Source organism: Chlamydotis macqueenii, chromosome 1 (genome assembly GCF_036417535.1).
Source record: "Chlamydotis macqueenii isolate bChlMac1 chromosome 1, bChlMac1.mat, whole genome shotgun sequence".
Classification (NCBI taxonomy): Eukaryota; Metazoa; Chordata; class Aves; order Otidiformes; family Otididae; genus Chlamydotis; species Chlamydotis macqueenii.
This window is the reverse complement of record NC_141556.1, coordinates 88,905,349-88,928,910: the sequence shown is the minus strand read 5'-3', so window position 1 is coordinate 88,928,910 and position 23,562 is coordinate 88,905,349. Positions and strand designations below refer to the sequence as shown.

Genomic DNA, 23,562 nt, shown 5'->3' with positions numbered 1-23,562 from the left:
TTCTAAGTTGATGCAAGCCACAGACTCAATGATTTACTGTGAAATCAGTCCAAACCATCAAGCAGCTACCTAATGCTGGACACAGCAAAGGTAATTCTTAATACAATCTAGGAGATAAACAGGGTCTGAATTTTGGCTGGCAGTTGTATTTTGCCAGGTACAAAGGTTTGTTTACAAGGATAAAGGGGACAGAATACGGTTCAGCCGAATTTAAGGTTCGAAAGTTCTGGATGCTCATCAGAACTGAGAGGTTCATTTGGGCTTTTTTGTTTGTTTGTTTTTCTTAAACTTCCATCAGAATAGTCTGGCTCTTTGCTGTTTAAGGGAGTGTGGTATGAGGCAAAATGAGTATGAGGAGATAAACGAAAAAAACTGCCAGTGTCGTCAGATGCTAACAGTCCACGATTAACATGAAGGCTTCATTTATACTGCAAGAGATCAGCCACAAAGGATCTAACCTACAATAACCACTACCTTTGGAAGCATCTAAGAAAAAAAAAAAAAGCACATTACTTTTGGAACATGAGTCTATATATGTATGATAACTTCTTTCTTAATTAACAGCAAGTGTTAGACGGAAAGGAGCTGGACGACAAAACTGCCCTTTTAGAAATATGACAGTCAGCTAAGCAGCATCAAACCCAGCTGAGTGATAAACCAGCCAAATCCAGTGTCCAGCCTTCAAGACACTTCTGTCAGCCTTCAGGAAAGAAGGACGCCCACCATTCATTTAGTGTGTTTTAAAAAGTCTCAATTTTCTGTTTTCTATACAGAAACTACAATTAGCAAAGTCCCACTGTTAACACAGAGGAATTATCACTTTTTTAATGCATTGTTACTTTTGAGTTTCAGTGGGATTCCTATTTTGCTCCAAAACTGGTACGGCAGAGCTGAGGAAGAGATTCTCGAGCCAACAGGCATGCTGATGCACTCACTACAGGCAAGCAAATTTAGCAACAGCAGCTTTGGTGACCCCTTGCACGTATGCCCTAACTACTTCAGTCTGCAATGTTACAGCACAATCTAAAGACTGAACTTTCCTGGAGAGAAACGTGTCTCCTGTCTCAGTGTGGATTCCCATAATTTTTCTATCAGTTCTAAGATGAGGGTTGGACTCTAAGGGTCATTCGCTTGAATGGATACTGGAAATAAATGTGCCATTCGAACCCAGGATACAGACGTCCACTATTTAAGAGCTTCAATTAGAAGTGTTGCTTCTGATCTTGAGCCTCTACCTCCTTCCTTTGAAGGAAGCTCTTTTCACCAGGTTTCAGGCCACAGACGTGCTTACCTTCCAAAGTCGCAGAGTTTTAGAACAGCTGTATCGGGGTCCAGCAAGAGGTTCTGTGGTTTTATATCCCGGTGGCAGATCCCAAAGGAATGGATATAGGCTAAACTCCGGAACAGCTGATACATGTACAACTGGAATGCAGAAACATTGCTTAAGTCATGCTTTCCCAGTCAAAACAGGCTAAACAATTAATTTAGCACAAACTCTTATTAGAAGATAAACAAAATACCTCAGAAAAGACCCTGCTGAATGCATATTAGTGCTATTAAGATGGGCAAGGTATTCACACACCTTCCCCACCACTCTTTGCTACATACCCACACATACAGTCAAATTTGTTCATCTATCCTGCCAAGAATGAGCACAAGTCCAAAAAAGAGAAATTGTGCTGCTTCCCAACATTTATAAATAATGGTAGTCATAAAAAACATCCAAAATAAAGGTATTACAGTTCGTTTATAAATCAGTCTCTTCAGAGGAATGAAGTATTCTGGGTTATGTAAGGAAGGGAAAAAAACCCAACAAACCAAAACAAAAAACCAAACAACAAAGAAAAACCTTTAGTTGAAGAAGTTTTTAGCAACATATGAAATGTGTTGCTACCACAGCCAAAGGACTATGGTAGTGTCTCAGCTTGTTACTTGAGTGAATCTCCCAGTTTCTCTTCGTGAGGGGACAGACTCAGTTTAATTTCAAATCTCTACGCAAAAAGAGAGAGCAGATAAAAACAACTGTTCTGGATAATTTTATGCAATGCACTTGAAACAAGCATGCTGAGGGAGGGTTTGCTCTGCCTCCTATTCAAGGCTAACCAGCCCCTTAGCAAGGAAGAATACAGCAAGGGGAGGTGTTATGAAGCCAACAGCTTCATACAGCAAGGGGATGATGTCCAGCTGCTGGAGCTAAAAAATTTTGGCTATGGAGAAAAAAGAGCAATTAGGGCTGTATAACATAGAAAGTCATAAAGGCACAGGAAGCCCTCTTTCAAGGTTAACCTATCTGCCTGTTGTGCCTCCCTCCAGGTTCCATTTAAAAAAAAAAAAAAAAAAAAAAAAAAAAAATCAAGCTACAGGCAGGACACTGTACTGCAGCTGCAACTCCACGTTTCCCTTTTCTAAGCTCACTCTCCATAGTTCACCTCTTTAACGGTTTGTAAAAACATGTGCAATTGCTAGATATGGCTATCAGGTCATGTTTCTCTCACTTTCACCACTATCTTTGTCTTTCATTCTTTCTCTCTCCCTCGTTTTTTGTTGTTCATTTAGTGGGGAAGGTGCGAGCAGGAAGAGAATCACCTGAATTTTGGCTCTAGGTCTTTAGTTTTCATATTTGTTTCTCAAAATGACAACTCTGAACAAAGGAAAGTAAATATGTTTTCTGAATTGCATGTTCTAGACATCTAGTATCTATTGTGCAATTGTATGGCAAAATAATCCCAAAAAAATCTTCTAACTTGAGAAGTCAAGTCAACACATGCGAGCTTTAGAAAGTATGCCTTTCATCTCCACACAGTAAATCCAAAATTTCCAGAAGTTTCTTATAGTCTGATAGAAGTTACACACAAACATTAACAAAAATATTACTAGAAAAGCTTTCTTGCAGTTCTTTAACAGTTTCTTTGTTACCCAGGGAAAAGCAACCCTCTGCCTGCCTAGGTATCAATCAGAAGTGAACAAATAGGTATGATTTGACCTTTGTGTTGCCAAGATGTCTGGAAAATTGCAAAAGCTTTAATGACATCAAGGTAACACGATCTTTTTAAATACAGCATTATGTGAAAGGCTTGCCTTGTCATGGAAGTCACAGGTATCCAGCAAGGTGAAAGCGTTGAAGAATTTTCTCTCAAAATATAAGTAAGGGCAATTTTTTCCCAAGTCTCCATAATGAAGAATAATTAGAGCAAGAACACTGACAAAATCTATATAAACAATTTATCAAAAGCTAAGCTAACAAATTTTGGGGAGCTTATAACCTAAAGACAAGTTGTTCCACCAACAGACCAAATAAAGTGACCTTGCAGTAGAAATGTGTGTTGCTGGATTATGAGATTCTGTGCTTCCTTAAAAACAGGCACCAGTGCTGGCTATTGCAGGGACATGTCATTTACAATTTATGCATAAACACTTACGGCACAACATTGTTATCGGAATAATCACTATTTGTAACTTTCATTTTCTTTCAATCAAATTAAAGTTACTTTCTTAAGCCCATCCTCATGTTAAAGCACTACACTTTTAAAGAGGTGGCTGGAGAGATCAATATGAATCAGGAATATTTGTTGCTAATTTCCATTTAATGTTACCCAGATGCAACGTTAACAAGTTAATGCCATGTGAAAACATGACCATTCACTAGTGCAGGGACTGTGGTCACAATATATGAAATGGAACTATGAGACCCAGGCAGGTCCCATGTTTGACAAAAAAAAAAAAAAAAAAAATTTCATTTTAACCACTTTGTAAAACATGGTAACAGATGCAGACAACTTAAGTGATGTTTTGAGGCTACAGTGTGCATACAAACATCTTATCCCATGCAGCTCTTCAAAACAAGAGCCACTAAGTTCCAAGTGCATGGAAGGGGACAAAAAATACGCCTTTCATGCCCACAACAGAAGCACATGAACCCTTACCCATATGCCAGGAAAGGGGGAAGAGAATAGATAAGAGCACACTATTCTTCCTGACATCCTCTTTCAGTTCCTGACCTTTGTACTATTGTGTCTTCATCTCAGGAAACTGAAGCTGCTAATCTGGCTGGTGTCAGCCTCTATCTAAGCCACTTAAAAACCAAAGCACTCCTCCCCCCTCCTATTCCAAGATTTTTGCAAAGTGAGAAATTGGGAGTGCTCACTTTAAGCCTCTCGCCTCTATTCTTCCTTCACCATAACAAATAATCATTTTAATGTTTCCTTTTTTTTTTCTTGCCTCGAGATGTATGCACTCCTAAAAATTTAAAAAAAACTAGTTAAGTCAGAAAAGAGGTATTCACAGAGTCTATCCCTATAATATCATTCTTCATCTAAGCACATCTATCAGTTACCTACCTTGACATAAATCATAGGGAGTGTCTGTTTGGCCCGACTATAATGTCTGGCAACTCTGTATACTGTTTCAGGAACGTAGTCCAGCACCAAGTTGAGGTACACCTCATCTTTCTGAAAGACAACAAACAAGATAAAAAAAAAAAAAAAAATCAGCAATAGATTTGAAGTATGAAGTACAATTAAAGCATTCAGAGAAGACAATAGAATGAGACATTTTAAGGACGTCTGTAGTGGGAGTGTGAGCTGCCATCAAATGTTTTCCTTTAGGCTTTGCACTTGTGCACTGATACTTAAGTCAAACTTATGTTTAAGGTCACATTAATTAGTATGCTCTCCAACAGAAGTCATTTTCTGATTATAAATGTGGACAAGGGTATAATTGTTCTGCCTATTCTATATTTTCATTAGAAGATATTTCAAGGTGACATCTGCATCGTTATTTAAAGCAGTCTATTAACCCACTGGTCCCTTCTCCATCAAAATGCAAGAAGTGCAAATTTAAAAGTCCCAAACTCATATCCCACAACTACACATCAAAAAAAGTTTAAAAATCCTGCATCTTTTAGGAATGTTACTTTGATCTTAATGAATTTCTAACTATTAAGGGATTAATAATACATATTAACCATTCACAAACAGTAAGCCAGTGTTAACATTTGTTTACATGCATTTTGATGTCCCAGTTATCTCCATCTTAAACATATGCACTTGTTCAGGTTTACCATGAATGAGACAAAAACAAAGACTTGAGTATCACTTTTAATATCTAGGATCAAGTTAGAGGTCCGTGTGAACCTAACAGAGAGACAACAAACGCAGCTTTATAATAACGTACTTCAGAATATATTAGCAAAGGAAAGAAGGAACAAAGAGGAATTAGATGACGAAGCACTATAATCATATGGTGCCTAATTGTGGAACTGAAAATTTTCAGCAGTAAAACAGGTCTTTAAAAGACTTCTGATGTTGTAATGCAGTCTTCTGTGCAAATCCTATCAAGACTGTGAATACACCTAATGTTGGGGGATGCGTATAATTAACTATATTAACCTGAAAAATTATTTTTGAAAGCTAGGTGAATTAACCAGAAGTAGCCTCTCTCATGCCTGCTGTATTATCAGCTAGATCTTTCTATAGAGGAAGATGATACATAGAGACTTTATGTGGATGGAAACAGCACAGAACTCCCAGGTCTCCAACTGGAGTCCCTTGTCAGCAGGTCCACTGGCTATGTATCAATACCTGAAAACAAACCTGATTTAGCTATAGCCATTGAATAATATTACTGTGACTTAACACTTCACGTCAAGCACAGAATGTGGTATGTTACTCTCAGTGCTCTGTTTTCCTTATCTGTCTCTAACCTGCCTCAGCAAACAGCAGCAGTCTCCAATGAACACGAGAAACGGTATGTGGTAACACACAGGAAGATACAAACCTTGAATACAGAACACGCAAAAAACTGCCCGGTTTGTGTGTTGTTAAAGACTCAGAATTCAAGATCTCTGTTCACTATTATTTGACAATACACATTTGCATTTTCAGGACATTTTAATAGCTCTTACCAATACGTCCTATTAGGCCAAGTCACCTTGCAAGGCCCTGCCTACATCACTCTTCCCAATAAAAAGATGCTCTTTTTAAAATATCATCGCTTAGCTAACAGTAGTAATAGCACCAGCACTAAGCAAATGCCAATAGCCCACTAACTTTTATCTGCTCTTAGGGTAATTCAGCAACACACACAAGGAGCAGCAGCCTCCCAAACCCTGCCTAAGCTGGTACCTCTCCCTGCGCCATCCCAGGAACTAGGTAACAACATGAAGGAATCTAGGGACCAGGCTGGAGAACAAACTTTTTTGAAATGGATGAGGAGGGACAACTACCAGTAGTGCAGAGGAAATACCAGACAGTTCTGGAACTCCATGGACGTGCAAATGTATGCAAGAAAATGACATATTTTAGCACTGTCGCTTCTGCAATAAGAGTTCTTCCTTCCCTGACTATCACTTCATGCCAATAAAAATCCACCACCATCCCTTCCCAGGTCAGAGCTTTCTAGGCATTAATTATAAAATACAGAAAATAAAAGTCCCAAAAATCAAAGTTAAGTTATGCCTGGTAAGACAACCTGCACACTAAGAGAAAAAACAGTCTCTTTAATATTAACTCTGTTTGATTCAGTGTAGATACAACCTGATTACTATGTTTAATGCTTGCCTCCTCTTGGAGAGTGGGAAAGTCTTCTCGGTAATAAGTCATTGCACAAAGTACTCCGTTTCTGAGGTTGATTACTTTCATTCAGAGGATTCATATTGCATGTATCAAAAACATTTACGTGAGAGATTAGAGAAACAGAAAAAAATTGAGTAGAAACAGAACTACAGTGATTTCATTATCCTCTCATAGTACAAGTAAAAGGAAACATGTAAACCAGTAATACATATGACCATTAAACCCCATCTACGCTACTTCACAACAATGAGTTTTGAGAGTTGCAGAACTCTACTTAGTTCACATCACCTTTATTTTACTTTTCTCTCCACCATTTCGATTTTTGTGTTCTGTTGGAAGTGGGACTAATTCAAGGATACGGTATGGCACAAGCACAGAAAGACCAAGGCATCCAAATTGTGGAGGGAGGTTTTGCATCCACTCACCAACACTTATGAGTTCCTACACTACCCACAGTTCTTGAACAAACTACATACGTTTCACGTGGTATTGCTCCTGTATAAATGCGTATTGCACATTATCACCTAGTAGACGTGAAGGCACACCATTGTAGTTTAGTTCTGCTCAGGACTAAGCTACAGCCTCTCACTCTTACTGCACGCCCTCAGAGGGAATCGGGGAGAGATAACATAACGAAAAGGCTTGAGATTTAAGATAAGGACAGGGAAACATCATTCAAGCGACCCTTACAGGCAAACCAGACTCAACTTGGGGAAAACTATTTCAATATATTATCAGTAAAACCAAAGCAAGATAATGAGAGAGAAAAAAGACAACTTCCCCTCCCCTCTTCTCGGGCTTAACTTCATATCAAATTATCTCTACCTTCTTCCCCTTTCCGAATGGCACAGGGTGGGAAATAGGGAGTAGGGGTTGAGGTCAGTTCATCACACGTTTTCCGCCGCTCCTTCCTCTTTCGGGGAAGAACTCCTCACATTCCTTCCCTGCTCCAACACAAGGTCCCTCCCACAGGCTACAGTACTTCATGAACTGATCCAGCGTGGGTAATTTTTTCCACAGGGGGCAGTCCCTCTGGAACAACTGCACCAGCACAGGCCCTCCACCAGCCACAGCCTCCTTCAGGCATCCACCTGCCCCAGTGTGGGGTCCTCCATGGGCTACAGGGGGACAGCCTGCTTCACCATGGTCATCACCATGGGCTGCAGGGGAATCTGGCCAGGAGCCGCGTTACTCCTCCCTCTCCTTCACTGACCTTGACAAGAAATTCTTCACAATCAGGCTCAGGCAAACGCTGCTCAGGTTCTCTTCACTTCTCTCGGCTGGGCCAAGTTGGGCCCAGAGAGCTGCCCAGTGGGAGGTCAGAGGGTGAGGGCTGCAAGGCTCAAAAGGCTAGCGCCTCCCCCTCTCTGCCTGTGTGTCTGCTTCTTCACTTTTTTGGGTTCTCTCTCTCTTTTTTTTTTTTTTAATGTATTTTCCCCTTTTTAAATACGTTCTCACAGAGGAGTTGTCATTATCATCACCAAATTGCTCGGCCCTGGCCAGTGATGTGTCTGCCGTAGACCCAGCTGAGTCCACTGGACAAAGGAGAAACTTGTAGCAGCTTCTTACAGAAACTGCCACCATAGCCCACCCTGCTAGACAAAACCAGCGCACACACAAACACCTTTCCCCCAGCCAACAAACAAGTTTTGATGTACCATTTGATGTACCCAGAACTTAAATATGCAATTACAAAGGCAAGGCTTATGGTGTTGGCTATATAGGTAGCACACTCCACTTCTACCACAAGCAACTGACACTTTAGAAGTGCCCCTAAATGACTACTTTCATGAATTAATCATGATCAAAGTGTACTGACCTACCTTCTCCTGATGTAACCTGGCACAAATCTGATAAACTCTCAGAATACGGTCTTCAATAGCCTTCACGCTTCTCTGTGAGCATGAACTGGATGAAAATAACACCCAAGTTACCTGGATTCCCCTTAACAAGATTCAGAATGAGCTAGAAAATAGTCATGGCCTGACAAGCTCTGACGATGATGTAACCTGGTTTGCCTACCTCACGCATTCCTCTTAAACACATATTTTTCCAGTGACCCAGATGTATTGCAACAGGAAACAGAGTTAACTCAAAGAGCTTGCCAAATGAGGGCAACTGCTTGAGGATCAAGCAGGAGGATCAAGGCTTATCGTTCCATTACACAAAACCTTTTTCAAACCTCACCACGTATTGCACATGTGACTTGTTTCCACACTGCTGTTTCAAAATTGCTAGGAACCAACCAAGGTAATCTAACCATCAGAAGCACCTCTGAAACGCCTTTACAGAGAAGAGAAAGGTTCAGAGGAGACTGCATCGTATAAACAACAGAAAGTAAACACAAAATGTGATGTAATAACTTACTCCTCCCCTACAGACATTGGGATTGAATAGATTATTAGCTTTCTTCAGCAGGTCAAATGTCTATGTGCGTCCATGTTCTCCTGTGCTTGCTGCTAAGGTTATAACCATGTACTCTTTAAAATGAAAAAGCAGGGGGAGAGCAGGGAGTCAGATCCTGAAATACAGGATCAATGTATTTTGTAAAGATTTTTATGTTAGTAATGTGGCTCATGTACCTGCAATTGTCTCAAATGTTAGAAACTTGCTTCTTTCTCACTTGACAGATAAATCCTCGGTAGACAAACACTGCTCCAAAATGAGTCAGAGCAAAATAACCACAACCTTGCCATTGAACTGCTCTGTAACTCTGAAGGAACAAGAATTCAGGCATCATTTCACTGTGGTTGGAAAACTTAATGTAAGTAGATACTAAAACAGACTATAACATGAGATACATGAGAAAGACTAGAACAAAAGAGCCAAAACATTCTAGTTTTTATTATTCATATAAACATGGAATGGTTTGGGTTGGAAGGGACCTTTAAAGGTCATCTAGTCCAACCCCCCTGCAAGGAGCAGGGACATCTCCAACCAGATCAGGTTGCTCAGAGTCCCATCCAACCTGGCCTTGGATGTTTCCAGGGATGGGGCATCCACCACCTCTCTGGGCAACCTGTTCCAGTGTTCTACAACCCTCATTGTAAACATTTTTTTCCTTATATCCAGCCTGAAAAATCTACCTCCCTCTATTTTAAAACCATTACCTCTCATCCTATCAGAACAGGCCCTGCTGAAGTCTCTCCCCATCTTTCTTATAAGCCCCCTTTAGGTACCAGAAGATCACTATAATGTCAACCTGAAGAAGAGAAGGCTTCAGGCTGAAAAGCCCCAACTCTCTCAGCCTGTCCTCATAAGAGAGGTGCTCCAGCTCTCTGATCATCTCCGTGGCCCTCCTCTGGACTCCGTCCAACAGGTCCACATCCTTCTTATGCTGAGGGCTCCAGAGCTGGACGCAGTACTCCAGGTGGGGTCTCATTATAGTTGAGCAGAGGGGGAGAATCATCTCCCTTGACCTGCTGGCCATGCTTGTTTTTTCTTTGTATCAGGAGCTGGAGATAAAACAGGCTACAAGTACAACTACTCTAGCACACGAGCCTTACACATTACGTGTCTAAAGACTGAGTGAAATTGAAAGCATTACCCTACTGCCATAGGAAAGACTGTACGGAGGTCTCGAACTCCACTTGAATAACTCTTCTCTCCTTCAGTCCACACAAGTAATCTGCTCTAAGCACCATCCTGTTGAGCTTAACTGTAGGCAATATAAAGCAATACACACTGAACACAAAAATTTGCTCCTCTGCATTGATCCTTGCAGGGAAAGTACAAATACTCATTCTCTATGATCCTGCCCCACCTCAACAAACCTCAAATTAATCCTGAGTGGTTTCTACTGACTTCCGTTAATTTTTTTTTCACGTATCACACACACTACATTTACAACATGCATGTATAACACCGCTATTAACACTTGTCAGTCACAGTCCAACTATTTCCCCTCTTTACAATCAACACAACGACAGAAGCCAGCAAGATCATACATGCCAAATGCCAGACTGAGGGCAAAAGCAAAAATCACAGGGTGTACTCTGAAGAATGTGTCAGTAACTAGTAAGACGTTAGAAGTTCTCCTGAACTGGAATCTAAGGAAAATTTTTCTGAGCATCAAGTAACAGGATAAGAAGGTTAAGAAACTCTTACTGGTGCTCTTTCTTCTAGGGCGTCTAAATTTACCGGTGAGCATTTGGAAGGAATGATGAACACGCTTCATTTTGGTTTTCATCTCCTGGGAGATCAGTAACAGTGTGACAGTGTGGTGGTGGTTGTCGTGTGGTTTGCGGTGGTTTTTTTTTCCTTTTTTGGTTTGTTCCTCCCTCCCCCCTAAATCCCAGATCATTGAGGTAGTTTTCAGATGGACTCCATGTGATCAGCTATATGAGCACAATTGAGAGGAGATGAACAATACAGGAGTTTCTTAAAATAACTTTGCATTTGGAGAAATAAATGTGGAACTACACTCTGAAGAAGCTCACTTTACCTGCCTATTCAAACCAAAAGAACACAGATATGAGACAAACCTAAAATTAAGGAATATGCCTCCAGAATGCACTTCTCCTTACTGCAATTATCCCAAAGCATCAGTACGGGGGCTTTACGAGGTAAATAACCCAGTGAGTTTACTCAAGGGGATCATGTTTTCTTTACCATATGACAGCACCCCACTGATGATTTTTCAAAGGTAGGTGCTACACACAGAACTGTTACTGACAGGATGGCAGCTACACAAGGGTTCTGTCAGAAACTGCTGAAAGATTTAACTTGGAGTTGGAAAGCAAGAAAACAGATTTCAGTTTCACATGGATTACGCATTCTTTCAGAGTGCATTATTTAAACACCGCAGAGTACCAGCATGAGGATATGCCCTTCACCCTGGCTTAGCCATCCAGATTTAGACAACATACAACGTTCAAAGTCACACAGTTTTTGCCCTACATTAAAAAAAAAAAAAACACCAAACTTACTTTTTCTTAAAGCAACAACCAGCATGCACTTCACACACCCTTATCAAGCATCATGAGAGACCCACCTTCCTTCTCCTATCTTGAAGGCTGACATAACATTAAAGATACAAAGACTTCGTAATTGCTTTCGAAGACAAAGCGACAATTTGCAGCCTACCTACTCTAACTACTGAGTAGACACAATACACTGGAAAAAACTTAAAAATGCAAAAAATATTGTAGTTGACCTTATTTGTATGAAGGAATGGTGACATCCAGTGGCTACACGTGCCTGTTTTTACTTGCAGTTTACAAACACATCTATTTCAAAACAGAGCTGTGGCTGCCACCAAAGTAAAGGAACAGTAAGCCTAGATATAAAGTTGCAGTTTCACACAGGTAACTCCAGGGGGGTTAAGAACAGTTGAAGACTCAACTTCAGTGTTCAGATACCATTACTTTCTATTAGTACTGCAAATGCTGGGCAAAATGTCTCCTTTCCTATTCCCTCACTGTTCGTGGCTGAGTTTGAAAACTGGGATCTGTTCCAAGACTTCTGTTCCTATACCTACTTGTCAAAACTTACCAAATTGTTCTGTAATGCTCATTACTCTTCAACATAAAAGTCTCACGTGGGTAGGAGCTGCCAACTGGGTCAGCAGTGATGGCAGCACAAGGGTAGAAGTCAAGCCTCCCAATATAATTCAGATTCATAACCTCCCTGGGTCTTACTCTAAGACAGTTGGTTTGCATTGTCTACCTTTGATCACTGAAATAGTTTAGGTTCTTAGGAGATGCACTAAGCCTTTCCTCTTCATTTTAAAAAAGCAAACAAACAAACAAAAACCACCCCACACAACCTCAGACATTTTCTGTTAATAGTTTTCCCTTCTAAAGAGAGACTATAGTAAAGAAAAAGGTCACTCAAAGAGAATTTGGAAATCTCTACCGATTCTTCTTTATTTTATGCCCTGTAAAGTCCTTAAGCTTTTAGCTGTACTTCCAAAGACAGTAGTTCTCTAACAATCACCCAGCACCTAAAGGTGAGATTGATTTGTGATCTTTGACATGGGTGATCTTTGGATATTTGAACCACAGCTTCCAAGCAGGGATTGTGTCATAAGCTGGCAATAACTCTGTTGGAAGATGAAAATTAGCACATAATGTTGGGATCACTGGGCTGTCCTTCATACCTTACCATGAAAACAAAAAGCAGAATCTTTAGAGATCCACTTTTTTCTTGCCTGTACGCTACCTTCCAGACTGCATGAAAATTTCTGAATTGGGATATAACCATGACAGTAAACCAGGTAAGATAATAGAAAATTATGGTTCAAACTATATGCCTCCTCAGATCTGACAATACAAGTTGCTCTCCTAATGGCCACCCAACACAGGAAGATGAGAGCAGTGGCTAGAGCTGGTAAAGGAACGACTTATAAATAGAAGAGTGACTAACCAGACGTACTGGACAGTTCACTGGTCTAGAGAGAAATCATGGAGCTTCCCATTTCCACTGCACACATCTACCACATTGAGCATCTAGCCACTGTTGCCTACTCTGTTCTTACAAAGCCCCACCACAGGCAGACAAAACTGACTATTTCTATTAACACAACCTGCTCTAAACCAGAGACAACTAAGGAAATTCCCAGCATGTCGTGAGCTCTAACAGCAGTAACTGATAATCTTCATCTGATGACTGGTACCCTTTTTGAAATCAGCTTGGCAGGCCTCAGGCAAGGACTACAGGGATACTAACATCACAAAACTCCTCATAATTGGCATTAATTGCTCCTTTGTTGACAGCACAGCAGATCTGTCTAGGATTAAATGCATCGTAGTGACTAAATTCATCTCTAGTGATGGCCCTTCAGCATGTTACTTGGTTGGTGCAGAACATTCACACAGACACTGTCAATTTGAAATTGTGCTCAAGGCTCTGTTAATTGAACTTTTTGTGCAAGAATTAAAAAAAAAAAAAAAAACCCGCAAAAAAAAAAAACAACCCAAAAAAACAAGAAACCCAAACAAGTTCAGTTAAGAAGGCAAATAGTTCAACTACAAGTACTCCATTTTAACAAGGAACAGAATGGATGGTCTTTATGTGAGGACTCATATGAATGCTCCTGCAAGAAAGGATGGTGAGGTTCATGTCTCTGAAGGTGGAGGATATATCTCTTCCTAACAGGGATGTGAACCTGGAGAAACACCAACTGTTCAGCAAAGTCCAAACTTGCAAGCTAGCTAGTTGCTCCCTCCTTCCAAATTTTTTCATTGTAGTTTAATACACTGCTGCCAAAGCACGCGTGAGATAGTACACAGCGGTTCAGCATGTATCTCCTTGCATGTTTAATTTAGACTTCAGTCTAAGTCTAGGGGAGTAAATCTCCATCCTAGGTCCTCATGGACTTTTGGCTGCACGCCCTTACAGCTAAGACTAAATTAAGACTAGAAATCAATTAGAGCATGCAGAATGGCCAGCTCAGCCTCCAAAAAAGAGTCAGCATATTGCCTATTTGTGATCTCTCTGTGCCTCTGCATCTGCTTTCTTTGACTCCTCTGAACACCAAGCCATCTTAAAAAGGAAAAAAAAAAAAAAAGAAATTACATAACTGGATATGCAATTACTCAACAAAAATGAATTTACTTTACTTTTATATGATTTCATGCCGGAACAAATCTCTCCAGTGACTTATTTTTCTCTTTTGGGAACAGATATGGATCGATCAGACTATTAAACACTCAGAAACATCCACATTAAGTTGACCCAACAGTTATGAAACATCACAAAGAAAGATCTAAACCAGAAATAGAGGGGGCGAGCAGGGGGAAACATTAGGAGCTCATTTCAGGTTTTACACAGATGACTAATTTTACTCAGCAGCCACTGAATTAGGAAGTTAGGTCACTCTATAAAACATTGGGGAATATTCTCAGCAAAGGAGTCAGAGGGATTACACAGTATGTCCATGTCCGCCCTCCCTTGGAGCAAGGCTCAACAGGTTCTCAGCAGAATTAGGCTAAAAAGGATAAGCAGCATGACCATCTCCCTGTGCTTCAGTAAATCAACATTTATATTTGTATATCATGCCGGTAGCCCCTGAAATTAAGGAAAAGTAGCAAAAATCAAACCAGAAATGTACGTCTTCCTAATACGGTCTGATTTCCCAGTGGCAAGCTGACAGGCAAACTAGGCATCTTTTTCAAGACCTTACCCTAAGGCTACACTCTTTGATACCAAAACTATCAGGCAAAGTGCAAGGTTCAACTAGGCCAAGTGCAAGGTCCTGCACATGGGTCATGGCAATCCCAGGCACAAAAGCAGGCTGGGCGGGGAATGGATTGACAGCAGCCCTGAGGAGAAGGACTTGGGAGTGATGGTGGACGAGAAGCTCAACATAAGCCGGCAATGGGCCCTTGCGGCCCAGAAGGCCAACCGCATCCTGGGCTGCATCAAGAGAAGCGTGGCCAGCAGGTCGAGGGAGGTGATTCTGCCCCTCTGCTCTGCCCTGGTGAGACCCCACCTGGAGTACTGTGTCCAGTTCTGGAGCCCCCAACACAAGAAGGACATGGACCAGTTGGAGAAGGTCCAGAGGAGGGCCATGAAGATGATACAAGGGCTGGAGCACCTCTCTTATGAGGACAGGCTGAGAGAGTTGGGGCTGTTCAGCCTGGAGAAGAGGAGGCTCTGGGGAGATCTGACAGCAGCCTTCCAGTACCTCAAGGGGGCCTACAATAGGACAAGGAGTAATGGTTTTAAAATAGAGGGAGGTAGATTTAGATTGGATATTAGGGAAAAATTTTTTTACAGTGCGAGTTGTAGAACACTGGAACAGGTTGCCCAGAGACGTGGTGGAAGCCCCATCCGTGGAAACGTTCAAGGCCTGATTGGATGAGGCTCTGAGCAACCTGATCTAGTTGAGGATGTCCCTGCTCCTTGCAGGGTGGTTGGACTAGATGACCTTTGAAGGTCCCTTCCAACCCTAACTATTCTATGATTCTATGATTCTAGCAGAGCTGACTAGCCCCATAACGCTGCCCATTTTCTCCAAGCATTACCTAGAAAACCACAAATCACAGAAATAATGCATGGAAAAAACTTGTGACTACTTCCACCAAGAGAAACGTTCATACACAACTCAGTTCATTGTTCAGTTGTTGTTCTTTTCCCAGATACAATTACACATTTTGGACTGCTGAAAAGCACATTACAGCTACAAAATTCAATACCCTGCTATCAGATATGTCATACAGCCTCAGAAAAAAAAAAATAATCAGAATCTACTCTGGCAAATTCATTAAGGAAGAGTCTTTTGAAAGAACTAGGTTATCCAATAGATCTGACAAATGTCTGTAAACCTACAAAAAGAAAAAACCAAGCAGGAAATAGTTTATAGAAGCAACCTGAAAGCCAAGCTTGTCAACTGTCATATTAATATAGATTAATATAGGTCTCTTTGAGCTCTCTTAAACTAGAAACCATTAGTCAAACATGATTAATACGTAGCCAGTACTCAAAACAATTTATCTACATATAAAGGTATAAATATACATGTGCGTATGCATGTATCTGCATAGATATATACACACACCCCCCACGTAGGCTAACCTATATAAAAACAACACAAATTGAAAGATACTCAGACATGATGGAGTCACTCAGTCACCGAAAACATGGGAGACTAAATCAGTCAAAGCCATGTTTGACAGATTTCCATGCTGCTAAGGCTGGATTGCTTTTGGCAAAAGCAAGAAGGAAGTTTAAGTGAACGAGAGACACAAAAAGGAAGTTCATCTCAAGGAAAAAGGAAAGATAGGGAGCTCAAACACTTCAACCACTTCCACAGATAGCCCCTAGAAAAAGCAAACACAGAACTCCAAATCGCTACACACTAGCTACAATTTTGACGCATCTGAGGCATAGTCTTACTAGCAAGTGTTATTTAGAATTGGTTCTCAATTTGATGCTACTTTCTGTTGTTTCCAGTTTTCTAATCAAGAATTAAACTCCCTGTATTGCTAGAATAAAGTCACTTTTAAGGTTGCCTAGTGCCTGAAAATGTCTAGTGATTTAAATGAACTAAAGTGACCACTAAGCACACGGCTTTCAAAGAGTGCCAGTCTGACTGGATTTGGAGAAATCCTCTGAGGTACCTCTGAACTGAGATAGATTTAAGCTTCTTGGACACTGGCCAAAAAAAAACAAAGAAAGAAAAAACTCTGGGCTTAGAGACCCTGGTATCAAGCACCAGGGAATAACGGAGTCCTAAGTTCAAGGAACGCTCCAGCTGGAACAAACAGGTAGAGGGATCACAGTAGCATGAAAACCAAGAGAAGGCTTGAAATACAGGTATCAAAAATCAAGTTCACTGCTGAACTATTTCATTAAAGGGACCAGTAGCGTAACAGTTACCTCTGAAGTTCTCCCATCATTGCTAGACTTGAGCTAATTAGCAGTTCACTGCCATTAATTTGTGTCTACGCTAATTTCTTCATGAACACAGATAATTTTAAGCCCCACTCATCACTTTGCTACCGCATTTTCTGCTATACATTCCTTGGATTTTTAGATTACTCTTCCCATTGGACTTGGCTTCAAGAATAACTTTATATGAAACTCTGGTACCTAGCATCAAAATCTGCAATTGCTCTCTACACGTCACCAGATGAGACCTTACACTTTTCTCCCTTTTCCTCCACTCTCCAAAGAGTCAGTTTGACTATGACGGTAAGATGAAGGAAAAGATGTTATTGCTTTGCGAACTGACAAAAACATGAGAAGAAACATGAGCTTCAGAACATCAACTCTAGATCTTTTCCCAGACAGCAGTTAACAAACTCAGACACAGTTATCTTCACATGCTGCCACCTACATGGAAATACTTGTAAGCCAATTAAGTACCACTTTGTACCGAACTGGAAAGAGATCTTGCAACCTAAACTGCAACATTACCACTGCTGATGTGCTGTGTGCACCTTTGCCCCAGGGACTGGTTCACATTTGCCCCATTTTGCAAAAGGGTAGCAGTAGAAATCTCGAAAGCACAGAGCAGAGGCATGGAGAGAGAAAAGCAGAAAGTAATCTGAAATAAAACTTCTCACTGAAGCATTAAGATTCACTGGTCATGGACAGACACTGCATTTTTAAAACCAAAACTAGCATTGCCAAGAACCAGCCACGTGGAGATGAAACAGCAAAGTGGAAAATCCAGTCTCAAGCTCAACGTCAAGTTAAAGATTTCCAAAAGAGTTTTACTCAAGTTACTGTTAACAAAGGCTCCTGGAACAGTGTTCTGAGAAGTTTTAACACTGCCATTGTTCGCAAGAGGTTTCTAAAAGCCATTAGATAAGGCAGTTGTCTTCTGCTTGTCTCATGAAATTCTACCTCACTCCAGCCAAGTTACAAGCTGGTTAAAAAAAGCAAACAAAAACCTCAAAACCAAGCCCTCCTTCACAGTATTTCCCTTCCTGTGCTCATGTTGCTTGAGGAATTTCTGATTATGGGCTAAATGAGCACAAAATAGTTAAAAAAAAACCCCTACACTGTACGACCAACAGAACAGCAATGGCCATGTAACACTGGAAATGCTTGCTATCACCATACAAGGGAAAGGAAGAAAGGGGAAGGGCTGATTAAAAAAATAACTAAAAAAATAAATCACATTTCCCCTTGATTGCTGCAAAGTGGTTTTGCAAGCTTTCCACAGGAACAGGCAAGGCATAGGGTCAGGTCCCCTCCAAGCACCTCTCAGAGAGGTAACAACAGGGCTCCTCCAATCAACCCTCTGTGCGCTGCACAGGACTGCAACGACCTGCCACCCACAACTTGTCCTGCAGATGTCAGCTCCTTCTCTGGCTCTAAAGACCATGAAGTGGGTGGGTTGCCTCTCCCGTTCTGTTGACCCACTTCACTACAACAGCAGTTAAGAGCCTTCCAGTAGCTATCAGTTCTCGTATACAGTCCTTTACAGCATTACAGACACGAGTCCCAGCATCTGAAGACGACTAAGGATATAATATGCTTTAAAAAATGAAAAATTGGATGATTTATATAAATTATAATTTATATAAATATTTTTAACTATATATAAAGTTCAGAGGACATTCAGAAAGTCATCTAGTCTATTTCCCCATTTTTCGACTTCATGGATGACCCTGCTTTAAGCATGAGGTTGGATCAGATGCCATCTTGAGGTCCATTTCATCCTGATTTCTCCTATGATTCCTAAAATGCTGACACATACATAGGCAAGAAAGTTGTTATAACTTCACATTAAAATAAAAGCTTGTAACTCCTTTTTAAAAAAACCCAAGGAAAGGAACTTTAATATCTAGACCGAAAGAAAACATTCATGGCAGTGTATACTACTTGAGATTTATTAAATCCAGCTATTTTCTCCTTCTGGAGCGTAAGCATTCTGACAAATGCTACCATCGCGTGATCATACATGGTTCTTTTCTCTGGGCTTTGAAACTCAGCCTGTATACGGAACAGACACACAAGGAAGTGGGACAGAAACATACAGAGATCGAGTTTGGAAAAAGTCACATAAATAAGTGCTTTATTTAGAGTGCTTAATTCTCAACCCTAGAAAACATATCGGCACATACAGAAAGACAGTGCTAGAATGTGAAAATGAAGCCTGCTTGTGCTCTACTAAATTAAAAGAGAGGCGGTGCATATTCAAATCTGTTATGCTATTGTTGTGCTATACTAATAACACTACTCCTTACGGACCATACGCTTCCATACTGAAAAAGATCTGCACCAACATGATCTGGTGGGCACCACAACGGCATTTTCTCAATGTTATCCTATCTACTGTCTTCACGCTCCTGTCTTTAGAAACTCAAACAGTTCAGTTATACTCCAGGTGGTTACCAGGAGGTATTGCCTTGTTTTTCATTCTTACCTTCTCTCCACTGGAGTAGAAGAAATAACGCAATCTGACGATGTTACAATGATCCAACTTTCTCATAATCTGGAGCTCTCGGTTCTGAAGCAAAAGAGAAAAGCAAACAATTAGGAAAACTCTTTTGTCACAAAGTTAAGAGTACTGTAATGAACACCTTAATATGCAAATATAGGAGCTGACAAAACCAAGGAACAAAAGAACAACTGAAGTTGAGAAGAGGCAACAGCTTTCACACTTTTATTAGTATTTCTTCCAATTACTTTATCACTGTGAATATTGACATCTTTGAGTACATTTTCTCTCTAAAATAAAGGTCCACCAATCCATCACAAAAATCTAAGAACTAGCTACTAATGTTACCAAAGTTTCATTGGTAAAAGGCAAGAAGATAATAACTTTCCATTTTTATTTTCTGCTCTTACAATAACACAATATATCAGCCAGAATGACTGGAAGCCTAACCCTCCGAATACTGTAAGAAAATGAAAATTATGTAAAAGCAAATATAATGTTTCCACCTACACACCTGCCCTCCTCCACACTGCAAAACAAGTTTGTGATGGAAGATCATTTCCTGTACCATTCTTTTTGCAATACCAACAAAAAGCACCTGAAATTTGAGTAGGCAACTCAGTTCCCACTTTTGTTCAACCAACGTTTAACCAGGTTTAGGCAGATAGAATAATAGTGTTATTTTCTTATTTTATATCAAGTGAAAAAGCTGTTAAAATAAAATCAGTTCATTCCATGCATGATAAACTGTAGACTTTACTGCAATATTCATTGTGACCGAGCCCTAAATAAATGAGGGATCTTATAGCCTAACAGATAAAAATGAGTGAAATGTTGAATTGCGGGTACTAATAAAGATAAGCAAGTAAAATTAACACAGCTATGTTTGTTTTACTTCATTCCACAGCTGTTGCTACAATACTCCTTTCCCCTATTGTCACATTTACACATCACTGTTTTCCTTCTTCATTATTATATGATCTGCAGCTTCAGAAATAGAAGGTATTCTAATTTTTACTTGGATCACGGGGCTGCTAATCGTGCACCCTAACTAGCTAGGACCAATACACTAGAGTAATATACTGGTATCATTAACTCTGGCCAACTTCAGGAATATTTGGGAAGAAAATTCTTTAGCCACCACACATTTTCATACTCAAATGCACAGAGCTAACACCTACTTTGTGCGGTGCTGCTGCCGAAGTAAGGATTTCATATTCTGTGTATCAGCGGGTCACATATGGTGCCTATCACTATGATTAAAGCTTAAGGAACTCCGCAAGAATCACTCAGAGCTTCTGCTGAGAACATGGCTATGAACTCTACTTTTAATTCCTTTAAGCCACGTAGCCTTAAAAAGAAAAAGAGGTGTTAGGTAGGATGCAGTATCAACTAATCCTATCATCCCTGCCACCCACTGACCAAAAAAATACTTTAGTATTAGCCAGCTCTTTACAAACACAAGTGGCATCTCACACAATTGTCAGTTGGCAATTATCCAGTTAGAAGTTAAGGAGAAAGCAAGTCCTTCCCTGAGCCTGCCCAGCTTCTGAACAGATTAAAGCCTAAGTCCGTTAGGTGCACACCAAGACAGGCCTATTCTACCCTGAAGGATGAACAGAGAAAGTAAGAGAAAGCAGGAAGAGACCTTCGAGGCTTTCATGTATCTCCTGAAATTCCATGGGGTGAATTTCTGAAAGAGGAATACAGGCTTCGTCACATAGCCTTCTCAACACACCTCACAGCTGACAGAGAGAAGCATTCTCCTGGTAGGAACAGGAGCTCAAGTACTCTCTACTTATTCTTTATTAGATGCTATAAAAAAAAAAAAAAACCAGTCAATTTTGAGTCATGCTGGAGTTACTGTGATGCATAGCACAACTTTAGACCAACAGAAAGACCTCACCCTGTCGTCTTGTCCAAACCTCATGCCACTGCTGGTGCACTGGTGTCTCCCTGGACCTCACAACCCGATTTCAACTAGCCAGCTGAAGTAGAGATGGCTCTAGATCACATCAGTCACTGAAACACCAATTATGACAAGAGATCTGTTTCTTCAGTTTGCTTTTACAGTGCTTAACAGTGTTACTACGGGACTGAACCCAACACTGCAAGTTCCCACACCTCAACCAAATTCCACCAGCAATTCATAGCACAATGTAAGGCATGTACTTTCTTCCTCCCTTTCTCCTACTGGCTGTGAGAAGGGAATACTACCTTTCATCTCATGGAATTACTGGAAGAAACATGAATGCACTAAGCATGAATGTGCAAATATTATTTTGGCAGTATCTCTACTAGCTCCTTAAAATACCCACATATACACTTAAGTCAGGTTATCACTTCACATTCTTTAGATAGTATGGATATGCTGATTGGATATACTGGAAAAAAAAAATTAGCAGAAGCTATTCTAATGTTAGGCTGAAGTTATATTTATACTCTGGTATCTCATTCTAGCACAAGCACAGTTTGTGCCCACTTTGATGCCTTCCACTCTGATCCATCTCCTTCGGCTCTCATCCTGACCATCTGCTGCAGCTGCACAAACAGTGCTTCAAGAGGTGCTAATATGAGGGATAACTCATAAACCAGTTACACAGTAACCTATATCTTGCATCCTATGACTAGAACAGAAGGAAACAAATTTAAACTGTCATCTTAGTCAAACAGTCAACTCAGCCATCTTAAAATCAAGCTGACTTCTAACCACCACTCCCTGGTGGAGTTAAAACTGGAAATACAGTTCCAAAGCTCAAACTGGTTGTGGTTGAGAAACAGCTACTGATGTTCATGTAACACAACGATCCTTCAAAGAATTCATTTTTTCCTCAGACGAATATTTCAAGTAGTCTCACTTTACCATATATTTCCCTGTGTTCATCTTAAATAACAACCTTTTCACATTATGATGTGGTCTACCAGTGCACAAATGCACAAGGGGTGGGGGAGCTAGGGGGAGGGGGAGAAATCATGTTATGAGAAGGGAACCTTCAGCAAAGTGAACAGTGACAAATGCTCTACGCCAAGTACAAGAGAGAAACTACATGTCTCAATATAATGCAAACTAAAACCATTTCAAAACATGCTGATGAGAAAGGCTGACAGTGCATGATCAAAATACAGGGTGGATGAAAACATAAAGCTTGTGCTTATCCTTAACTCATCATTTTTGTCTTCCAAGAGACATGGATGTAAAGTCAAATATGCAAAGAGGAAGTTACTCTTCTTTCCCTTTCTCCCACGTTCACATGAAGAGATGGGTTTAGTTTTCTTACTGAATGAGCGTAACAGGCCTGGTAAGCACTGAGGAAAGCAACACCTTTTAGCACCAGCCTCACAAGAGAGGACCCAGACTTCTGTTCACATCGAAACACAGAGCTCCTGCAGCACATGTTCCTTTGAAAAGCAACAAACCAACAGGACTATGATCAGATTACTCTGCAAATTTCTGTTGCAGTTTGATTTATCTAAAATACGTTTGTTTTTTTTTTTTTAATCCAGAAGGCAAGGGGCTGCTAACACACAACTCCAGAAGCCTGCTTTACAACCAGTGCATTTGAGCCCTTCACTAACTACTGAAGCAAACCCAATGTGGCAAAACGCTGTTCATCACTTCTGAAGACAATTTTCCTAGTCCACACTGTCTGTACCTGTTCATTACACCAAAGAAATCTGGTTGCTCATCAGGGTTAAAGATTTGGTTAAAGATTGCCGAGACAACATCAGATTCATGACTTCAAAACATAGCCAACAAAGATCATGCATGAAGACTCATGTCTTCTCTCCAAAGTTACAGCTCTGGTTCCTTGTAACTGTGCTAATGCTGCAGTTGATATAAAAATCACCAGAGCAATGTAACTTCTGCCTTGGTACTGTAATCTATTACAGACTAGGATAACCATTGCCCCCCCCCCCCCCTCCCCAGAGACTTCTAGAGCTGTATCAGTCTGCATTCACCACCTGTAACCTGGCTCTTCGCTGTTACTTTCTTTTTTCCCCCTCCTTCTTTCCCCTCACCCTTTTACAAGAGAGGATGAAATGACTGGATCATAAGAGATGATGCCTTATGGACTTGCAACTTCCTGAACTGGACCAGAGCATATGAAGGTGGAAGGTCTTGTACAGCTGATGTCAGCACAACATTATCAA

General features: G+C 40.6%; 1 protein-coding gene across 3 annotated transcripts in view; it reads right to left on the bottom strand.

Moving 5' to 3' along the window:
- GSK3B (glycogen synthase kinase 3 beta) overlaps positions 1–23,562 on the bottom strand; it is a 164,348-nt gene that overhangs the window by 51,908 nt on the left and 88,878 nt on the right. For all 3 annotated transcript variants that reach the window (XM_086760943.1, XM_086760923.1, XM_086760933.1), the window contains exons 3-5: positions 19,396–19,479; positions 4,338–4,448; positions 1,292–1,422 (exon numbers count right to left, since the gene is read on the bottom strand). In XM_086760943.1, coding sequence (XP_086617069.1) covers positions 1,292–1,422; positions 4,338–4,448; positions 19,396–19,479 — 326 coding nt within the window. The remainder of the gene's footprint in view (positions 1–1,291; positions 1,423–4,337; positions 4,449–19,395; positions 19,480–23,562) is intronic.